The 23,482-nt window shown below is 33.0% G+C and overlaps 2 protein-coding genes across 2 annotated transcripts; one reads left to right on the top strand and one right to left on the bottom strand.

Annotated features, from left to right (window-relative positions):
• The first annotated feature begins 1,661 nt into the window (after positions 1-1,661).
• On the top strand, positions 1,662-6,915 carry LOC114393849 (probable protein phosphatase 2C 59). Its single transcript, XM_028355310.1, has 9 exons — positions 1,662-1,822; positions 2,083-2,366; positions 2,991-3,118; positions 3,745-3,843; positions 3,962-4,120; positions 4,715-4,801; positions 4,891-4,982; positions 5,655-5,729; positions 6,266-6,915. The coding sequence occupies exons 2-9, from the start codon at positions 2,149-2,151 to the stop codon at positions 6,422-6,424; spliced, it is 1,017 nt and encodes a 338-aa protein (XP_028211111.1). The 5' UTR covers positions 1,662-1,822; positions 2,083-2,148; the 3' UTR covers positions 6,425-6,915.
• An 11,382-nt stretch (positions 6,916-18,297) lies between these two features.
• On the bottom strand, positions 18,298-21,231 carry LOC114391729. Its single transcript, XM_028352691.1, has 6 exons — positions 21,136-21,231; positions 21,031-21,059; positions 20,531-20,979; positions 18,817-18,950; positions 18,543-18,741; positions 18,298-18,461 (listed from the first exon to the last, which is right to left on the bottom strand). The coding sequence occupies exons 1-6, from the start codon at positions 21,229-21,231 to the stop codon at positions 18,298-18,300; spliced, it is 1,071 nt and encodes a 356-aa protein (XP_028208492.1).
• Positions 21,232-23,482: the final 2,251 nt, after the last annotated feature.

Genomic DNA, 23,482 nt, shown 5'->3' with positions numbered 1-23,482 from the left:
CCTTTGCTGCTGGTCAAGGATTCTTGTACCCAAATCCCTAATTTTTTTTCCTCCATTCTCCCTTCACTCTTTCTTAACCCCTGAACCAATGATATATCTCCTATACTTTGAGCCTTACCATTGAACTTATGTATATTTTGTGCATAAGATGAAATTTATGGCCCAACAGCAATTACAATCAGTCAACGTCTAAATGGTGTGATGGGTAGATATTTTAAGCATAACAATTGTGATCATGAACAATGTCTCTGCTTATATATAAGTATATCACAAGAGTTAAAAATTAAAACGTTCGAGAAGCTCGTGGTCGAGATTGTTTTTCTTTATTTTAGATTAACCTAAAGTAAGTACTTAAGATCAAATAATCAATGATTAGTTCCATCTTTTATTTTTTCTGATCAATCGGATACAGTATTATTTTGGCATTGACTTAGTCCCACACAAGCTTCCCTTATCCTCCAGCGACTTGCACGTACAATACCGACCTATTTTTAGTGCTTTATTAATGAATGAATGAATAACCGAACCACCATTTTTAGCTTCACCAATTTTTTTAAAAAACTTTTCTTGTTTTTTTCTTGCAGGAAATTACGTTGTCTAGCTATAACAATTATAGTCGACTGCATTTGACTGTCTAGGAATAAGCGGATTTTTTAAAATTATCAATTTTCTGTCATAAGGTTATTAGCAAGATTAAGTTTCTTATGTATAGACAAGCGCACCTGTTGCATTTATTTTAGCATCTTGATATATGTCTTCTTGTATTAGGGAGACTTTTGATTTTCTTTAACGACAGATATGCCCCGTTTATTATTGTATCATTTTGGGTTTAATATAATTTACATTTTTTCCCAAAAAATAAATATTCTATGAATTTACGGTTTTAAAAAAATTATATTCTTATTCAATCTTGTGATTTATGATAAATTTATAATAATTTTTTTAAAAAATTATATTATTAATAATTTTTTAATACTAATAATAGTATAATACATTTACAAAATAAAAATATTTATTTTATAATATTAATTAAACCACAAATAATTATATATAATAAGTTTGCTTATTTTTAAATAATTATTTTTAAAAGTTATACTAATAAAAAAATTTGGTTAGTTAATGATAGTATAAATGTTTTTATACTTTATTTATTTGGTGTAATTCAATTGCTAACCCATGTTGAGTTTGTAAAAAAAGATTTATCCATCTTTGGAGAATATATTCTTAAGGAAAGATAATGAACTCTAAGCGTGATTATTAACTGAATCAATGATTAATCTCATAATCAACCAATATAATTGAAGTTTGTAAAATATTTTAAGGTTTCACGGATAAGTCAAATAAATTACTATGGTTAACAAAATATTTATACACTTATAATGTATAGAAATTTTACTATAAATACACTAAACTTATCATACATATCACATAAGTATGTAATTGGATGATATTATATTTTTTTTACAATCTTCCTACATTTTAATTAAATTGAAAAATATGATTATGATTTTTTAAGGATAGAAATTATATTTTCTGGTTTTGATTGATTTTCTTATTAACTCAAGAAATTCGAAAAATATTTTTTAGAGATGTAGTTAATGATTAATGAATTAGTTTAGTTTACTAAAAGAAGATGGAATTCGATTATTGTTGGAACAAACAAACCATGAAGCTATCTTGAACTAAAAATGAAACAGAATCCACTCTGTTTTCTCGCCCTTGTTGTAACTTTGTCTCCTCGTTTCACCTCTTAAACTCTCTCTCCCTCTCTCTCTCTCTCTCCTTTGTGCCATGCAATTTCTTTCTCTCTCCCCTTCCTCGGGTACTCTCTCTCTCTCCCTAATTACATGCTTTCACATGTTCAATGATAATAATAATAATAATAATTCTCACCAAATCTCAACCTTGTTCAGTATTCAATTTGATTAATAACACCAAGATCCAAGCACAAAGTTTGTGTCTTTTTTTATTTTTATTATTTTTTTGTCTTTTGGGTGGAACAAAGTTTGAGTCTTTTTTAGGAATTTATCTGCTTTGTGATATTAACTACACTTTCTTCCTTGGGGGGTTTCTTCTGTGCAGATTAAAACTTGGGAGTGTTTGTGATTATTCATTATTCCCAAATGACCCCACCTCACACTTAGTGTTATGATAACTTGGAACCTTTTGCACGCAAGAATAAGCTGTATACACGCAAGAATAGCACTATTATTTCTTCATTTTCTATTGTTGTTGTTGGTCAAAGAAGTAGCACCTGAGAACCCTGAATATTCAACCTGTGATATGGGGTACCTCAATTCAGTTCTGTCCTCTTCAAGCCAGGTTCATGCTGCAGAAGATTCACCTGTCAGTGGAGGGGGCCTCAGGTTTGTGTTGTATCCATCTTTCTTTAGATCTAGAATTGGTTGAATGTGCTGAAGAATTGGTGTGTGTTTTTTTAATGGTTACAATTATTGTTGTTGGTTAATGGTGTATTGGTATTCTTACGAGGTAGTTTTGTGTTGAATGATTTTGTTGGTTTTTTTTTTTTTTTTTATCGTCAAATGTTAGTTTTGATAGAAACCATTGGTCAAGAAGCAAATTCATTGGACTTTTTTTTTTGGTTGGGGTTGGGGGGGGGGGGGGGGGTATTTTAAAATTATTTGAAGAGGGCCTCGGTTGATGTAGAACTGGTCAATCTTTGTTTTGTTGAATATCATAATCAAGTTCTGCTTTTTTGTTTTATTATTGTTATTTTTGCTTCTGTTTGTCTTATTGTTTATAAATTATATTGGATAATGTTATAATTTATACTCTTACCGCTACCGGAATGAATGACTACCCTTGGCAGAATTCTTTCTACTATGACAATGATTGGACATAGATGGTGATTTATGTGTGTAGAATTCAAAGATTATAGATGATTTTAATTGGTTTTTCTTTTATATTTCTGTCTTTTTAGTTGATTGAATGATATTATTTTAACATGTTGTTTTGAATTGTAACTGCAGTCAGAATGGAAAATTCAGCTATGGGTATGCTAGCTCCCCTGGCAAGAGATCTTCAATGGAAGATTTTTATGAGACAAAAATTGATGGTGTTGATGGTGAAATTGTTGGCCTTTTTGGAGTTTTTGATGGTATATGTACATAATTCTCTCGTCTCCATGTCCTTGTATCCATGCTACTTACGTTAAGAAAAGATGCTAAGATGATGGTTGTAGTTGTACATTAATTGGAAACACGACAAACTATTGCCTTTTGACCTAATAAAAAGTGATTGTTTGTATCCGTATTTGTTATTGCATGTTAGTTTGTTTCTATCCCTGGATTTTCCCTTTCTACGTTATTGGGAAATTAATTATTCCAGGAGACATAATAGTGCCATATGTGAATGCTTCTACATATATTGTGGAATGTTTGATGATTCTGATTGCCTATAGTACTGTTTTATGCACGCCATGAAGGAAATCTCTCTGGAGGCTTCTCATCTAAGTAATCTGTCTTTGAGCATAATTCCCAGAGGCTTTAACCATTATCTTGTACTTTCTGTTTCTAGTATTCTTTATTGTGACCAAGAACCTTCATGAATTCCTTATAGGAGCAAATATTGAATGCTAGGTGTTTCTTTATATAGCATTTCATTTCTATCATTTAAGCATGTAGGAGTGATTTGCTATTGGCTACATATAGCCTATACACAATACTGATCTTTTTCAGCTAAAAATGTTAAAGTAGCTGAAACTTTCTTGTTTGAAACTTTCAGGCCATGGTGGTGCTCGTGCTGCCGAGTATGTCAAGCAAAACCTATTTAGCAATTTGATCAGTCATCCTAAATTCATTTCTGACACCAAATCTGCAATAGGTGCATAATTTCCTGCCTATGATATAGCATCATGATCCCTTAGCCTGATGTTCTCCAACTTGATAAATTCTGAGAATAACTATTTTTTCCCCTCCTGCCAAACTGTTTTTCTCCACAGCTGATGCATATAACCACACCGACTCTGAATTTCTGAAATCTGAAAATAATCAAAACAGAGATGCTGGATCAACTGCTTCCACTGCCATTCTTGTTGGTGACCGTTTGCTTGTTGCAAATGTTGGGGACTCCAGAGCTGTTATATGCAGGGGTGGAAATGGTAAGGCTGTAGCCTTATAGTCTTATATTGTAAATACGTTCTAAGTTGCATGCAATGCATTATTTGTATGGTTTCACATGAATTTAGTTTTCTGATCCTTCAGGATATCATAATAACTGTTGTTATTGTCAAATGGTTCTGGAAGTTTCAGTATTATGCCAACCCTATGCATTTCTACTTGTTTCCTACTTTAGTTGTCCCTACCTGCTATTATCTATAACTCTAGTCATCTCTATTGAGGCAGGAATATATTGAAGTACTTGACATTTGTATTGTCTCAACAAATTTATAGCCATTAATTATGTAATAATTTTTACTATTGTTTGTCCATTTCTCTTGTATTTACAAGTTTATGGACTTTTAGGCACTAGTATGCTATTAAGGAAAACATTAAATATGTGAAACTTTACAGACTGCTGAAGGCTAACTATTTATTTTAGGCTTTATCTTTGTATATAGCTTAATTACAAGTGTTCAACGATGGGCTTATCATAGTTTGTACTTCTTGTGCTTCTGTTGACAAATTACTTCAACCTTCTGAATTTGAATGGTGACTTATATATTTTGCTTTCCCTTTTTTTTTTCCTCTTCTAGCCATTGCTGTTTCTCGAGATCACAAGCCAGACCAAACTGATGAGAGGCGAAGGATTGAAGATGCAGGTGGTTTTGTTATGTGGGCTGGTAAGGTCATCTTATAGTTAGTTTTTGTTATTTGATTTATAGATTCTTGTTGTTTGTCTCTATGGAAATTTTAAACACTATGTTTACAGGAACTTGGAGAGTTGGTGGAGTTCTTGCTGTTTCACGTGCATTTGGTGATAGACTCCTGAAGCAGTATGTTGTTGCTGATCCAGAAATCCAGGTGCATTTCTAATATGGTGAATCCAATCCATTCTTGGATATTTCATATATTCTTAGATTCAGATGAATCTGTGTCTGTATAGAGTGCATGATTTAGTATATGGTTCGCATTCAGAAACATCCTTTTAGCAAAAAAAACTCTGCTTCAAGCGAGAAGATGAAATTGAATAATAACATCAAGCTTAAAACATGCTTAAACTACCCCTAAAATAAAGACAATTCAGAAAGAGCTTTCCACATAAAGGTTTGTCATTGTTACTGGATCCCAAGAATTTGTTCTGTTAAAGAAAAATTTGACTAACTTGCATGGTGTCATGGTATATATATTTGTGCACGTGGTTTTAATTTATGCATATTTGTTTATGGCTTGTTCACATATTCTGAAATTCCCTATACTTTATTAAGGGTGAAAAAGTACAATGAAGTGATAGATCTTTTATTGATATACTCATTGTACAATTAACCTTGAGCGCTACTGCTCTAGCATTTTAGAGCTTCTTGAAGAAAAATGCTGCTAATCGTAGGAATCATCAGTAATGTAACTGTTCTCTACATGAAAGAGATGTCCCCAGACTGATCTTTATTCTTGTTCAAATTGGTTTAAGTCGTGGATTTTTTTGGCCTCCATTCGTGTAGTTTAGTTACAACTAAAAACATGTTTGTGGTCTTGCAGGAAGAAAAGGTTGATAGCTCTCTTGAGTTTCTTATATTGGCCAGTGATGGGCTATGGGATGTCGTCTCAAATGAGGTTTGCCATGATTTTCATTTCTTCCCTTTTACTGTTGATAACTATAGTGTACATTTCCATCATAAACCACGAAAATATAAATGAGTTAAGACCTATCAAGAACTATTGGGCTGTACATTTACCCATTTCTAGGTGCTTACTGACATGATTTGATAAGGTTAATAACTTATTTCTGAAAGGTATGGTCAAAGATTACCTACATCAACGGATAAGAATCCACCCAAACTATTTCTTGTTAGAAACAACCATTTAAACTAGAGACCAAGGACTGATGTATTTTGCCATAACACATGTCTATAAATTCTGTGTAACATGTGTAGGTTCATCTTTGCCACTATAAGGATATGATGGCCTACTTGATGTAGTTTCAGGAAAATTACATATCACTATATGCAAGTAAAAGAACACAAGAAATAGGAGAAAAATTGAAGACCAAACTCATGAATCATATATCTGATAAAACATGTAATTGTAAAAACAGAAAGCCATGTCCTGAAGTCTTAACTCATCTAACTCAATCTTTTCACTTTCTCCAGGAAGCTGTTGCTATGATTAAACCAATTGAGGACGCAGAGGAGGCAGCAAAGAGGCTGATGCAAGAAGCATATCAGCGAGGTAGTTCTGACAACATTACCTGTGTTGTTGTGCGCTTTTTGTCAAACCAAGGTGCCTCTTCTCATAGTAACTCTGGCTAAGTGTTCTTCACTAGAAGGCTAGTGCATATCTGGTGATGGATAAGAAAAAAGATGGGATGTGGCAAAATCAGTTTATTATAGTTTGGTCATAGGCATTCCTTGTAGCTGTGTATCATGCAAGAATAGAAATCAAATTTAAACTCACTGTGGTCTTCTAGCATAGAGCTGTTCACACCATCCTCACTTTCCATAATTGAGTCCTATTTGTAGCTAGGAAAAATAGTTGTGCAAGGAGTTTACAATGTTTTAATTATTTCACACATGCTATTTGTAAATGTGGTGTTGATCTTATTAATCCCCTCCCTCCAAAACAAAATTCTTGTGTGCTTGGTTGAAGTTAAGTTCCCCCCTTTCATTGTCAAAGCTGGTTTTACAGTGTTAGTTCCGTCCCATGTAACACTTACTCCTGTGATACTTGAATTATGGCTTTTATCAAGTGTATAATAATATAAATCTAACAAGAAACAATTTTCTTTTGTAACTATATTCAACAGTTTAGTGTGTTTGAGTGAGCTGTTACAAATGTGATTTTAGATGATCTTGATTTTGCAAAATTAAGGTGTTTGTAACTGCATTCACATAGCACTATGCATCCAACTCAAAGCTACATATAATTATAGCATTAGTGTGTTTGGATAAGTGTTCACACAATATTGATTTTGAATGAAATTGATTTTAAATATGATTTATGTTTAAATATTTTTATTATAAAAACTTGTTATTTGTAAAATTTAGTATAATTTTTTTTATTCAACACAAAAACTACTTAAGATGCTTTAAGAATCAATTTTGGATCCAAAATTAATTCTTTAACATGAAATTAAACATAAAATTTACCGAAGTTATGTTAACTAATATTTTAACGTGATTATGAAGAGAAGTTAATAGTACAATAGTTTTTCCCATTAATGCAAAAGATATATATATATGTATATATATATATATATATATATATATATATATATATATATATATATATTTCCTTTCTAATATTCAAACTGGCTTTTGGAACTAAACTTGACTTGCATAAAAATAACCAAACAACTCTTCGTTTGCAGTTCTGAACCGTACAACCAGACTCGGTAATAATTTCAATAGGGTTATTGAAGAGATTAATGAACTTGGAAAAGGGTCCACATCTATATGAGCTCATTTAACCTGCACAAACCTGCACTTTAGAAATGAGAATTAGAGGATGACTATTAGGGATAGAAGCTTAACTTGAAATTCAATTAACTATTTACTCCATCCGTCTATTATAATTATCATATAAGAAAAGAATCATTTCAAAATAATTATTATTTTAACTTTTCAATTAACATTAATTACTTTTCTACCATCATTTAAAGATAATAGTATTAATGATAGACAACACAATTGATAAATAAATTAATGATCATAAAAGATTAATTTGGTAAAATTATTATTTTCTTTTATCTATTTATTACTTTTTCTTACAATTATTTTAGAAAAGGAAGTATTTTATAAGTTCTTATCCTACAAGATTTCATATCATAAATGTAGTCATGAAACTTATTACAATATGCTGAAAACAAGTTTGTTTTGATAATTTATACAACTTAAAAATAACTTATGAAACCCATAAATTTCTTTCATAAATTTAAATAAATAAAGTTCCTATAAATTCTTTCAAAAACTCTATATATAGCAATCCCACCACTACCATCTTCAATTCATGTTGTTTTGCATGAAATTAACTGTACCCTACACATGAACTACTAACCCCAACGAAAAGAGATCACAAAACATTATGACTAATTTTTTTTTAAAAAAAAAGTAAATTTGAAAGATGATGATTGGACTCAGAAAATCATATTGTCGGCAAGGCAGATTTTGCTCTTACGCACGACGAGCGAACAAACAATTATCTTCATCATTGTCCAAAACAGCACACAACAATGCAGAGTGTGATAAAATTCATTCAAATATATACTTTGATGGTATATTTATATAATCCAGAATAATATTCTTTTCTGAAAGCATGTTCTAACTCGAGACATTTATGGTTCTTTCGTACTCCTTAAAAAAAGTTGGAGTATACCAGCAAACTATATATACTATGACATATTAGAAAAATTGTATGGTTGCAACTTAGACTTTTTAAATATTCTTAAGGCTATGACTTACTAACTAATTCCAAAAATAGGTATAGATGCTTGTCAAATAAAATTTATATAATTACTTATAAGCACTCACTTATTTTCTTAAAGAGTATATATATATATATATATATATATATATATATATATATATATATATAAGAGAGAGAGAGAGAGAGAGAGAGATGGCTGAGCTGCTTTGAGTTCCGGGAAGGATGAATGGACAAGGCTAGCTGAAGCGCTATATATATAGTAGAACTGCAATATATTTTAATTGGGGCTGATAATTTAATTGTTAAAAAAGAAGAAATTATTGAACATAGTTCATGCCTTGCACACCAAGTCGAGGAATAAAAAATAAAGTGAAACCATCCAAAAAGAAAGGTTGGTTATTTATTAAAAATAGCTATTAAAATACTTTTTTGTATTATCATTTTAAATTTAATAAAAAAAAATTATAAATAAATTTCTTATTTAATTTAATGAATTTATCTATTAATTATATAATTTTTAATAAATTTTAACTAATTCAGCTTCTATTCCGTGGTTGAGCTTGTATCCGATCAACAAAAAGTTATTGTTAAAAAGAAGTTATTAAATATAGTTCACGCCTTGCACACCAAGTCATGGAATAGCAAATAATGTGAAACCATCCAAAAAGAAAGGTTGGTTATTAATTAATTAAAAAAGATTTATTAGCAACACAATCTTATCAACATACTTTTTTATTAATATTTAAAATGTATTAAAAATTATAATTTTTTTTTAAAAAATTCTTATATAATAAAGTTTAATTATTAATATAGTGTGTTATAAATAAAAAATTATTAATAAATATTAATTATTAATTTTATTAGAATATTAATAAAAAAAATTGAATATACAACTTCTTCCTTCAATCATTGTCAAGTCAACATGTTATAAACAAGATATTGATAGGACTCTGAATTAAAATACAGAGAAATTGTACTACCACAATTCCACTAAGGTATCAACCCATCCCCTGGTCTCATAGACTTTTCATATGTTGTTGTTGGGAGTTGCTAGGTGCACCCAATAAATTTTTAAAAATCCAAAACTGCCCCTACGCCTTCTTTATCCTTTAAAAAGCTTTTTTATGTTTTAAAAACGCCACAATCCTTCTTTCTCCATTTTTGCGCATCCTCTCCTTCGTTTTCTGTCTTTGGTGCGCAGTGTTTCGTAGTTTCTTCATTTCCTTGCAATCAGTTAGGTTCGATGAAGGTGAAGGTACCGGTGTTCAGTGTTGTGATGGTCGTCGGCGACATACGAGGTACGCATTTGCGTTTTGGTGCGTTCTGGTGTATGGTATATTGTGCGGATCAAGTTTGTCTGTAAGAAGTTTACGGATCAACTTGATCCGCATGTTGATTTTAAAGCTACGGATCAAGTTGATCTGCCAGTCTTCTATGGATCAAGTTGATCCGCAAAAGACATACAGATCAACTTGATCCATAAAAGTCTTACGGATCAACTTGATTCGTAAGTCTTTTACGAATTAACTTGATCCGTAACATTCTACTTTTTTGAAATTTTAACCTTTATTTAAGTTTAATTGTGTTTTTTAATTATTACTTTGTTTGTATTGTCATTTTTTATTTTAATTTTGTTTTTTAATTATTACTTTGTTTACTAATGATGAGTTATTGTGTATAGTTTTGTATGTTATGTATAGTTCAGATAGGTGTTGTATGCCTGTGTTGAAATTTTTGATTTATTGTTAAGATGGACGAAAATCAGTGAATGTATGAAAGTATAATGTTTGAAGAAGTGGATATGGATTATGAAAATGAAGAAGAATATGGTGTGAATGAACCACATGTTGATTGTTCGAATGCGTTCAATACTTCTTAGGTAATAATGTCCATGATTGTGAGTGATTTAATAAAATAAAATGAATATGTTGTAGGAAATTGAAATTATCTGGATTGGTTTGTAGGTGTTTGACAGCCGAGAGGATGTTTTGCGGTGGGCTCGATCCGTTGCTCATGAAAATGGATTTGTGACGCTGATTATAAGGTCTGACACAAACACAGGTAGTAGAAGAAAGACTTCGTTTGTGTTAATTGACTGTGAAAGGAGTGACGAGTATAGGTGTAGGAAGAAAGAATTTGTTAGAAGAGACACTGAGACTAGGAAATTTGGGTGTCCCTTCAAGCTTCGTGGCAAGCCAGTGGTTGGAGGACAAGGCTGGATGGTGAAGTTGATTTGTGGGATTCATAATCATGAATTGGCCGTCATTAGTTGGACATCCATATGTCGAGCGATTGACTAAAGCTGAAAATACACTTATTGCTGATATGACGAAGTCAATGGTCAAACCAAGAAACATTCTATTGACTCTGAAGGAACACAATGTCAAGAGTTGTACGACCATCAAACAAATATACAATGCAAGAAGTACATATTGTTCTTCCATAAGAGGAAGTGATACTGAAGTGTAACATCTAATGAAACTTCTTGAACGGGATCAATATATTCGTTGGTACAGATTAAAGGACGAAGACGTGGTTTGTGATATCTTTTGGTGTCACCCTGATGCAGTGAAGTTAGTCAACGCATGTAATTTGGTGTTTTTGATAGACATTACCTACAAAACAAACAGGTATAGACTCCCACTACTCGATTTTGTTGGGGTGACACCAATTGGGATGACATTCTTTGCCGGTTTTGCATATCTGGAGGGTGAACATCTTAATAATGTGCTTTGGGCTTTAGAACTCTTCCGAGGTATATTTTTAAGACGTGATGTTCTCCTTGGAGTTATTGTCATTGACAGAGACCTAACATTGATGAATGCAGTGAAAACTGTATTTCTTGAGTGTACAAATTTGTTGTGCAACTTTCACATAAACAAGAATGTGAAGGCCAAATGTAAATCATTAATTGGTCAAAGAAATGCTTGGGAATATGTCATGGATGCCTGGGGAACTCTTGTTGATTGTCCTTCAGAGCAACAGTTTGATGAGTGCCTAAAGAGGTTTGAAATGGTTTGTTCACCTTGGCCAATGTTTGTTGATTATGTCAAGGATACATGATAATCCCACACAAGGAAGAATTTATTACCGCATGGACGAATAAGGTGATGCACTTAGGGAACACAACAACAAACAGGTATGAAATTGTTCACTTATTTCTATTAACGTTGATGAATTGATGAATTTTTATTGTTGTTAATGTTTATTGTTATTTGTGTATTTGAAATGTAAGGTTGAATCTACTCATTGGGCTTTAAAAAGAGTGTTACAGAATAGCCTTGGAAACTTATGCAGTGTCTGGGATGCCATGAACAAGATGACGCTACAACACACAGAAATTAGAGCATCATTTGAAACAAGTACACATGTTGTTGGACATGTCTTCAAAAAACCTTATACAAGAGGCTTCTTGGAATGGTTTTAAGGTATGCTTTAAATCAAATTGTTGTTGAATTTGAGCGTGTTCACTATGTTGACAAGAATCCTTCCACTTGTGGTTATGTGATGAGAACCACACACGGTCTTCCTTGTGCTTGTGAGCTATCCAAATATGTTGTTGGTTGCATCCCACTGGATTCAATCCATATGTTCTGGAGGAGACTCAGATTTTCAGACCAAGGGTTATTTGAGCCCGAGGTGAGCATTAAGGAAGTAATGGAAACAATATCCAAAAGATTTGAAGAACTTGATGTTTGTGGTAAGTTTACTCTGAAGACTAAGCTTTGCAAAATTGCATATCTTGATCAAAATTCGATGTGTCCTCCTCCAGCAAAGGTTAACACAAAAGGTGCACCAAAGAAACCGATGAAAAGAAACCCAAGGTCAACAAAACGCGATCCATCTTATTGGGAGTATGTAAATGCTTTTCATTCTACGCAAAATAGCAATTCGTTAGTGAAGCGTAGTGCATTATCTTCTGAGCAACCCAATCCAAGAAGGATCATGCCTATGTTGGATCAATTTCAGCCATTTATCCATGACTTCATTGATAACATTGTTGATGTCCAGGCTGATGGAAACTGTGGGTATCGGTCGGTTGCTGGTTTATTAGGTATGGGTGAAGACTCTTAGTCGCTGGTCCGCACCCATCTGCTTTTAGAACTTGACAAATTCTCAAAAGACTATATCAAGCTCTTAGGTGACACAGACAAATTTGAGGAATTAAGGATGTCACTACATGTTGATGGGTTAACCAAGGTATTTAATTTATGTTTTTGATTTTTAAGACTTAACTTTAAAATTAACTTCGATGTCCATATTTGTTTCATTCAGGGCACTATGGATAAGTGGATGGATATAATTGACATGAGATATGTGATTGCATCAAGGTATAATGTAATCCTTATATCCTTGTCTCACCAACAAAGCATGACGTTCTTTCTTCTTAGAAGTCAACCACCGAGAGATTCTTCGGTGCATCGCATAATTTGTGTTGGTCACGTCTATGACAATCATTTTGTTCAGGTACATTGTAGATATAAAGTTTTTTTTTGTATATTTATGTAATCAGTTGTGTATAATTGAGTTAATATTTTTTTTGCATGTACGACAGATTTATTTAAAAGACCATTGTCCTTTACCGCCAATAGCATTGTTATGGTCTAGCAATTGTCCTCCTCAGGCGAAGCAGTGGCCAACTCCATATATTAGTAAAATGCAGCATTATAGAAGCTTCACGATGTACAAAAGAGACTATGTTGACTTAAATGATGATTGAAAATGTACCTTTGAATGATTGATCATTTTGAATTTTAATCTGACATTAGAGTTATCTGTCTTTGTTTATTTGTTATGTTAACATAAAAACTATTAGTTAATTGTTGCTTTTTCGAAAAAAAAATTGGTGCAACTAAAATAAAGTACGCATGTATGATAAATCGTTGTCTGAGTTGACAATACATTGGGAAATACAAGCGTGTTAACATAAAGCGTGAAAAAAACATTGTAAGACTTGACTACACATTGGGAAATGCAAGTGTGTTAACATAAAGCGTGTTAGCATGTCACGTCATTGGTGTGGTTGACAACACAGATAGAAACCATGTGCACGCGTATGTATTTATTTTAAAAAATTGAATCAATGATACTGAAACTTATCTATATATATCACACAACTGAACACTGTAAAAAATCAAACATTCATTCCTAACTCAACTCTTTGAACAAAGTATGACATTCTTGGGAGAAATAAGCAGTCAGACAATTGCGAACTCCACATTAGGTTCTATTTTTCCAAATGGTTTCATTGTTCACAACGACAGTGGTGTTTATTTTTAAACCTCCACTCCAATACCTTTTCAAGTACCTAACGCTTGTGATTTTCAAACGTTAAAAACCAAAATATACAATACCCTTCAGCTAACCAACGAACAATATTTGGATGAAATTTACTACTGGCAGCCATTCATAGATATAGGTAACCATCTTTGCTTTCAATGTATGCAACTGAAAAATGATGATGATGTTAATACAATGTTAATGTGTAATCATCAATTTTCAAGCGTTGGTCCGATTGAGTTATTATGCACCATTGGTAGAACACCAGATGATATATTAAACATACTTGAAGCCACTATGACCCCTACTCATGATGCCCTGCTATATTACAATGGGAGGTGGAACATGCCACGCCAAAATGAGTTTGTTGATTACTCATTCACAGGAAAAAATCCCAAAAATTTTGACATTCCTTCTGGATGTACCATGGATGAACTGAAGGATTTGATCAAACAAGTTGCGCCTCATGGGATTTTCCTTTATGATATTCATGAAACACAAACGGTAAGGCGATTGTTTTTTCGACAACCAAGTCACTATGAGTATTCAGATAAAATTATCAAATTCGAAATTATTGAACTGAAAACAACGATGACAGTTGAAGGTGTTAGTGCATTCTAACTACTGGAAAAAAATTGGGCCAATAGAAATTTTAGTTGTTTTTAGTAAGCATGTAATCGAAATGGAACATAATATGTCCTTGTCGCAAAATTAGCATCACTTAGTTGTCGTATTTGATGCTAATTTTATTTCTTTCAACTCTATTTAAGTTAATGTAATGTTTAATGTTTGAAGTTTGAAGTTAATGTAATGTTATTTTTATGTTTGGAATGATTTTAAGTTTAAATTCGTGCAAATTTTATGTTATTCGTATTCAAAAATAAAATAAAATCCCCTTCTAAAATAAAAAAACAAAGACACAAGCTTCTTGTAGATCAAGTTGATCCGCAAGCTTGTTACGGATCAACTTGATCTGTAACAAGCGTACGGATCATCTATGTCAACTATGGATCAAATATAGCTTCTGTGAATCAACAAAAACCTATGAGGATCACGTCATAGCATACGCGGATCAAGCTGAATGAGCTGGGTGCACAAAAATATTTTTAAAAATACATGGGAGTATTTTTTCCTTTTCACGTAGGGTGCTAGGTGCACCTAGCAACACCCATTGTTGTTTAATTTATGAAATTCACCTTCTATTCCGTGGTTGAGCTTGTATCAAATCCAATTAACAAAAAGCTATGCACATTTAATGGACATTTGAAACCAACACTTTACCATTACGGATTTATTTAAATTGACTTACCTAACTTTCTAATTAATAGTTGACGGGTCTACTTTTTTTTTATCAATATAAATTTCTACTTTACAAAACTAAATCCATATACAGAGGTAAAGACTATCTAAAAAACAATACAGAGGTAAAGACATGTTAGGTTAAGTGAGGTTAGATTTTAGATATGGCCTATTTTCTAAAATACAGAGGTATTGACAGTATAAATGTCTTTAATACATATTTTTTTAATGCAATCTTTAATACATATAAAATCTATTTATTCTACTTTCTTTTCTTATTTGTATTTTTCTTTCTCTTTTTATTCCACTCTAATGAATAATGATCAAGTGTTGTTGAGATGATTTTTTTTTTCAATAGATTAATATAACATTCATTGGAAGTGTCTAGCATCACTTACAAAACACATAAGATGCTAAACATACCATTAAAAAAATGCATAATATAATAATAATGATGATAATAAAAAATGGCATATCAGACACATGCATTCAAAATTAATAAGTTATCAATCATGAACTTACAAACACAAAATGTAGAAAAACATATCATTCACATTTCTTATTACAAAGAAACTTAAATAGAGCCATGAACTTTTTCTTTTGTTGTTTCTTCCGGATCGACATGAGCTCAACCACAACTCAAATCAAGAGACCTAAATCCAATTTTTGGTGGTTAGGGTATAGTTGCAATAAGGGTGTTACTAGTGAGCCTCATATCTATATCAACCCAATCGAACTAATATTAGGGATGGAGAAGAAACTTTTTAGAGTACTGCTAGGTGCACCCAGCATTTTTGCTGGTGCACCCAGGACTTGAGGTGAAAATCCTGTAATACCCCTGGTTATTTTTTTTAAAAAAACGCTTGACTCTCTCTCTCCCGCTAGTCTCTCTCTCTCTCTCTCTCTCTCCGTTGCAGTTTCTTCTTCTTCTTCCTCACACAACCTTTGATTCTTCTTCTTCCTCAAAGCCATTTTCGTATTGTGTTAGAGACCTCTTGGACCTGTCTCTCTCGCGCTACCTTCTTCTTCTTCCTTGTTTGATTCTTCTTCTTCTTCCTCAGCCACGAACCATGAACCACGAGCCATTTTCGTATTGCGTTTGATTCTTGTTGCCGTGAAGAGGAGCCACGAACCACAGTCCACCTTCGAGGGATCATCGTCAGCGTCGACCGTCGAGGTAAGCGTCACTGTTCTCTGTTTCCGCCATTGTTGGCGGAGTAGGGAAGCTTGGAGGAGGTTACAGATCAGGTGATCCGTAACTTACTCAGACGTAGTTTACGAATCAAGTGATCCGTAACTTACTTAGACGTAGTTTACGGATCAAGTGATCCGTAAACAGTCACAACTTCATTTTACAAATTGCCAAATATTTGATTGATACATTGTGAGTTCTTTTTTAAATTTGTGTAATCTGTTTGTTTTGTATTTAACAGGTTGGAGCGCCATCTGAGTCTAGAGGTGTGTATATACAGGATCATCTAGTATATGTTAGGTCTAGACGCAGGCGACGCACGGATCAGGCGTAGTTTATTTACATATTTTATATTGATATTCCATGTATATACAGATATTGTACATGAACTCATTTCATTAGTATTGTTGGTTTTATTTATTTTCATTAGTAATGTTAGTTTTATTTATTTCCATTGATTGTGTATTCCATTTGTGTCTATATACACGCATGTTATTAAAATGGTCTAGTTAACTTAGTTTACCAACTAATAAAATGTAATTTTAAATATAACTTTAAATATAATTGAAATAAAGAAGTTCAAAAGAATTTTGTTCTACCAAATTAAAAAAAATAAATTTTAAAAAAATTATACATAGTAATCTATTTTTTTCGTTGAGATTCTTCTAATTAAAAATGATTATGCAATACATGAATTCAAACAGTACATTAACTTCAACATAGTCGAATGAAATTAAATTCGCATCAAATACTATAACTAACTCATGCTAATTTTGCGACAAGGACAACTCGTCTTCCATTTGCGGTACAGGTTTACTGAAAACAGCTAAAATTTCTATTGGCCCAATCTTTTTCCAGTAGTTAGACGCAATGAGCACCTTCATCACGTCCTCGTTGGTTTTAAGTTCAATTATTTCGAATTTTATAACTTTTTTTGAATACTCATGGTGACTTGGTTTCCGAAAAAACAATAGCCTTACCATTTGTGTTTCATCAATACCATAAGGGGGAATCCCACGAGGCGCAACTTGCTTGATCAAATCATTCAGTTCATCCATGGTACATCCGGTGGAAATGTCAAAGTTTTAGGGATTTTTTCCTGTGAACGAGTAACCAACAAACTCATTTTGGCGTGACATGTTCCACCTCCCATTGTAATATAGCAGGGCATCATGAGTAGGGGCCATAGTAGCTTCAAGTAAGTTTAAAATATCATCTGGGGTTCTAGCAATGCTACATAATAACTCAATCGGACCAACAAACGAAAATTCATGATTACACATTAACATTGTGTTAACATCAGCATCATCTTTCAGTTGCATACATTGAAATCAAAATTGATTACCTGCATACGTGAAAGGATGCCGATAGTAAATTTCATCCAAAAGTTGCTTGTCGGTTAGCTTAAGGGTATTGTGTATTCTGGTTTTTAACGTTTGAAAATCACACCCGTTAGGTACTCGAATGGAAACTGGAGTGGAAGCTTGAAAGGAAACATCACTGTCGTTGTGAACAATGGATCCATTTGGAAAAATAAAACCTAATGTGGAGTTCACAACTGTCTGACTGCTTGTCTCTCCCAAGAATGCCATAGTTTTTTGTAAGACTTGGGTTGATATTGAAACTTGTGCTTTCTTACAGGGTTAAGTTGTGCCATATATATAGATGACTTTTAATATCAGTGTTGCATTTTTTAAAGATTAAAAATACGCATGCACATGCTTTCTGTATGTGTTGTCAACTACACGAATGACGTGACATGCTTTAGCTTGCATCAGATCTGCATGTGTAGTCATGGTGTGCAGGGTCCTTTCACGCGCTTTATGTTAATGCAGACAACAATTTATCATACACGGTTTTCCACAATGTGTAGTCAACTCAGACAATGATATATCATATATGCTTTTTTAGAATTAAGTAATAATTTTGTTGTGGACGTAACAAATAAATTACATGTTCAAAACGATCAGCCATTTATAAATTACATGTTCAATCATCATTTATATCAACATAGTCTTTGTTGAACATCATAAAACTCTTGTAATGCTGCATTCTGCTAATATATGGATTTGGCCACGACTTCGCCTGCGGATGACAATTGCTAGACCATAACAATGCTACAAGCGGTAAGGGACAACATTCTTTTAAATAAACTTGTTGTGTATGTGAAAAAAATGTTAACTTAATCCTACAAAACTCATTGCATAAACATAAAAAAAACACTTCATATCTACAATGTACCTCAACAAAATGATTGCCATACACATGACCGATACAAATTATACGATGCAATGAAGAATTTGCCAGCGGTTGATTTCTAAGGGGAAAGAATGTCATGTTTTGTTGTTTAGACAATGATACAACGATTACGTTATACCTTGATGCAATGACATGTCTCATGTCCGTTATATCCATCCACTTATCCGTTATCACCTGAATGAAACAAATATACACGTCAAACTTAATTTCAAAGTAAAGTCTTAAAAATCAAATACATAAATTACATACCTTGGTTAACCCATCAACAAGTAGTGACATCCTTAATTCCTCAAATCTCTCCGTGCCACCAAAGAGCTTGATATAGTCTTCTGAGAAATTGGCAAGTTCTTTAAGCAGATGGTTACGGATCACCGACCAAGAGTCTTCACCCATACCTAATAAATCAGCAACCGACCGATATCCACAATTACCATTAGCTTTGACATCAACAATCTTATCAATGAAATCGTGCATAAATGGCTGAAACTGGTCCAACATGGGCATGATCGTTCTTCGATTTAGTTGCTCAGAGGATGATGCAGTACGCCTCACTGACGAATTGCTGTTTTGCATAGATTCAAAGGCATCTACATACTCCCAGTAAGATGGATCACGCTTTGTTGACCTTGAGTTCCTGCTCGTAGTTTTCTTCGGTGCCCCCTTTGTGTTAACCTTTGCTGGAGGAGGACACATCGAATTCTGATTAGGGTATGCAATTTCCCAAAGTTTAGTTCTTAGAGTAAACTTGCCACAAACATCAAGTTCTTCAAATTTTTGGTATATTGTTTCCATTACGTCCTTGATGCCCACCTCGGGCTCAGATAACCCTAGGTCTGAAAAACTGAGTCTCCTCTAGAACAAATGAATTGAATCTAGTGGGATGCAACTACCAACATATTTGGATAGCTCACAAGCACAAGGAAGACCAAGCGTGGTTCTCACCACGCAACCACAACTTGAGGGATTCTTGCCAGCATAGTCAACACGCTCTAATTCAGCAGCAATCTGATTTAAAGCATACCTTGAAACCATTCCAAGCAGCCTCCTGTATAAGGTTTTTTGGAACACATGTCCAACGACATGTGTACTTGTTTCAAATGATGCTTTAATCTCCGTGTGCTGCAACGCAATCATGTTGTTCATGGCATCCCACACACTGCCTAAGTCTCCAATGCTATTTTGTAACAGTCTTTTTAAAGACGAGAGAGCAGATTCAACCCTACATTTCAAATACACAAATAAAAATAAACATATACAATAATACAATTCCATAAATTTTTCAACGTTAATAGAAATAGTTGAACAGTTTCATACCTGTTTGTTGTTGTGTTTCCTAAGTGCATCACCTTATTAGTCCAGGCGGAAACAAATTTTTCCTTGTGTGGTATTATCCATGTTTCCTTGACATAGTCAACAAACATTGGCCAAGGTGCGCAAGCTATTTCGAACTTCTTCAGGCATTCATCAAACTGATGTTCTGAAGGACAATCAGTCAGAGATCTCTAGCAATCCATGACATAATCTCAAGCATTTTTTTGCGCAATTAGTGATTTACATTTGGCCTTCACATTCTTGTTTATGTGAAAGTTGCACAACAAATTTGTGCATTCAGGGAATACATCCTTCACTGCATTCATCAATTCTTGGTCTCTGTCAGTGACAATAACTCCAGGGAGGGCATCACGCTTTAAAAAAAGGTCTCGGAAGCGTTGTAAAGCCCATACCAAATTATTAACGCGTTCACCCTCCACATATGCAAAATTGACAGAGAATGTCATCCCAGTCGGTGTCACCCCAACAAAATCGAGCAATGGGAGTCTGTACCAGTTTATTTTGTAGGTGTTGTCTATCAAAAACACCAAATTACATGCGTTGACTAACTTCACTGAATTAGGGTGACACCAAAAGATATCACGAACCACGTCTTCATCCTTTATTCTGTGCCAATGAATATATTGATCACGTTCAAGAAGCTTCATCAGATGTTGCATTTCAAGATCGCTTCCTCTTATGGAAGAACAGAATGCACTTCTTGCATTGTATATCTGTTTAATGGTCGTACAACTATTGGCATTGTGTTCCTTCAGAGTTAGCGGAATGTTTCTTGGCTTTACCATGGACTTCGTCATATCAGCAATAAGTGTTTTTTCAGCTTTAGTCAATCGCCCCGCATATGGATGTCCAACTAATGACTTGGCCAATTCATGATTATGCACTCCACAAATCAACTTCACCATCCAGCCTTCTCCTCCAACCACTGGCTTGCAACGAAGCTTGAAGGGACACCCACATTTCCTAGTCCCAGTGTCTCTTCTGATTAATTCTTTTTTCCTACACCTATACTCGCCACTCCTTTCATAGCCAATTAAAACAAACGTAGTCCTTCCTCTACTACCTGTGTTTGTGTCCGACCTTAAAATCACCGTCACAAATCCGTTTTCATGAGCCACAGATCGAGCCCACCGCAAAACATCCTCTTGGCACTCACACACCTACAAAATCCACATAATTTAAGTTTTCTATCAGTATTCATTTTATTAAATATGTGACAAGCATTAACATTATAACCTGAGAAGTCTTGAACGCATCCGAACAATCAACATGTGGTTCATTCGCGCCACATGCTTCTGCATTTTCATAATCCGTATCCGCTCGTTCAGACATTATTTCATACATTCACTCATATTTTTCCATTTAACCAAATCAAACAAAAAATGGACATACAAAAAAATTAGTAATTTAAAAGAAAAAAAGGAAAATAAATGCAAAAACAGCAAATACCAAAAATAATACACTTACGGATCAACTTGATCCAAAAGGCTGTTACAGATCAACTTGATCCGTAATTGTATTACAGATCAACTTGATCTGGAAGTCGTCCGTACGTCTGCGACAGTCAAACCACCAACTGCGTACCTCGTTTTCCGCCACCGACCACCGCAATGCTCGACGCCGGTACCTACACCGCTGCGCTCAACGCTGCTACCCCCACGAACCAGAGGCAATGCCGCACGAAAAAGAGAAAACGAGAAGCACAATGTTTCTGAAAAGGGAGGTAAACAGCTTTTCCGGAAAAAAAATTACATTTTTAAGGAAGAAAGAAGCTAGGGGCATTTTTGCCATTTAAAAGCTTTGCTGGGTGCACCAGCAAAAATGCTGGGTGCACCTAGCAACACTCAACTTTTTATGGAAATCAGACTTTGTCCTGGTTCGGTCCAATTGATACTTGGGCTGTAACTCCTGAACTTGTCTTGAAAAAAATTATTTCCTAATTGAGCCTAAATTGTTTTGGAATTGTTGAGCAACAATTACCATACCGCTGGTATCAATAATTATTATTTATCAAACTAACTTATAAACAAATGGTTTGAAATACCTTTGTTGTACTATTTGTTTATTAAAAAAAAATACATATTTATTAAAGAAATTATAAATTAAGTAATTAAAGTATGTAACTTTTATTATTAATTCAAAGGATTTGAGTTAAAAGTATGTAACTCTTTTTATATAAAGTATCTAAACTTATCCTTTTTTAACTTATTTTAAAAAATGATGATTTCTGTTGTTTCTAAATGGATTTTATAAAACAAGTAATTACTTATTGAAAAGATTATTTCCAAACATGCTGAAGAATCAACTTTTTGACCATATATAAGCATTTTGGAAACTTATTACCAGAAAAATATACCACCTCCATTTCTATTTATAAAATTCAATTTTTTAAACTGATTTATTCCTTTATATAAGATCCAATTCATATTATCTCATGAATTGATTATTTTTGGATTAAAAATACTTCCTAATTAAATTAGAGAGAAGTTATATTAACATGTGTCATGCATAAATTACTTTATTTACTAATTTTAATTACTTTTTGTTACATGCTATTGCATCAATATCTTATTTATTAATTTTCATTGTGTTGTGTTTCTCTAAGTGGTGTAACATGTGTTGGGTTGAGTTAAATTTGATTCACACACTCAAAAAGTTCAATCCAAAATAATTGGATTGATCCGGTCAAATTGAGCTTGTCATCATCTATTCTCATGAATACTCTTAATTATTTTATTTGAAAGTTTAATTAGATAGATAAACTAGCTCATTTGATGTAAATAAGAGTTGACCCATTGGATTGTCAAAGAAAAAAAAGAGTTAATACATTTGATCGAGATAAGTTTATTGCTTACGATAATTGTGACTTAAGTTTAATTTTCAAATTTTCCTTATTAATAGTAATATATTTTACTATAAATTCTCATTTGATGTAAATAAGAGTTGAAACATTGGATTTGTCAAAGAAAAAAAAAGTTAACACATTTGATCGAGATAAGTTTATTGCTCAGGATAATTGTGACTTAAATTTAATTTTCAATTTTTCCTTATTAATAGTAATAAATTTTACTATAAATTCTCATTGTGAGATTGATGATTTCCCCTAGTTTTGCAAAGGAGTATTCCTTTTCCTATTCTAAACTTTTTATCATAAAATTTAAGAAAAAAACTAGCTCGTCTGGTTATAATAGACAAAAAAATTACTTGTCCTTTGTTGTCTGTTTTTTTTTATTCAAAAAATTACTTATATAGTTTTAAACACTCAAATAAAAAAACGAGTAAACTTCCATTTTCATTCCTATAAAGTATGGACATTGACTATTTGATTTCTGAAATATTTTCAGAGATAAAATAATTCTTAAAAATTTCTTCCGTTAGGCATGTAGTCTTTCCGGAAATAATTTGCCAGTGACATGTAACTTTGAAGGACTACTTTAACTAAATACATAATTCTTTTGGGATAATGAAATAATGAATCTTGGTAACAAACAGTATAGGTCAGTTGTAGCTAACTATTTTAAATATACATTAATATACTTTTTTAGCTCACGCCAGAAGAAGAAACACAAAAGATTCATGAAAT

Source organism: Glycine soja, chromosome 17 (assembly GCF_004193775.1).
Source record: "Glycine soja cultivar W05 chromosome 17, ASM419377v2, whole genome shotgun sequence".
Taxonomy (NCBI): Eukaryota; Viridiplantae; Streptophyta; class Magnoliopsida; order Fabales; family Fabaceae; genus Glycine; species Glycine soja.
This window is presented reverse-complemented; position numbering and strand designations above follow the sequence as displayed.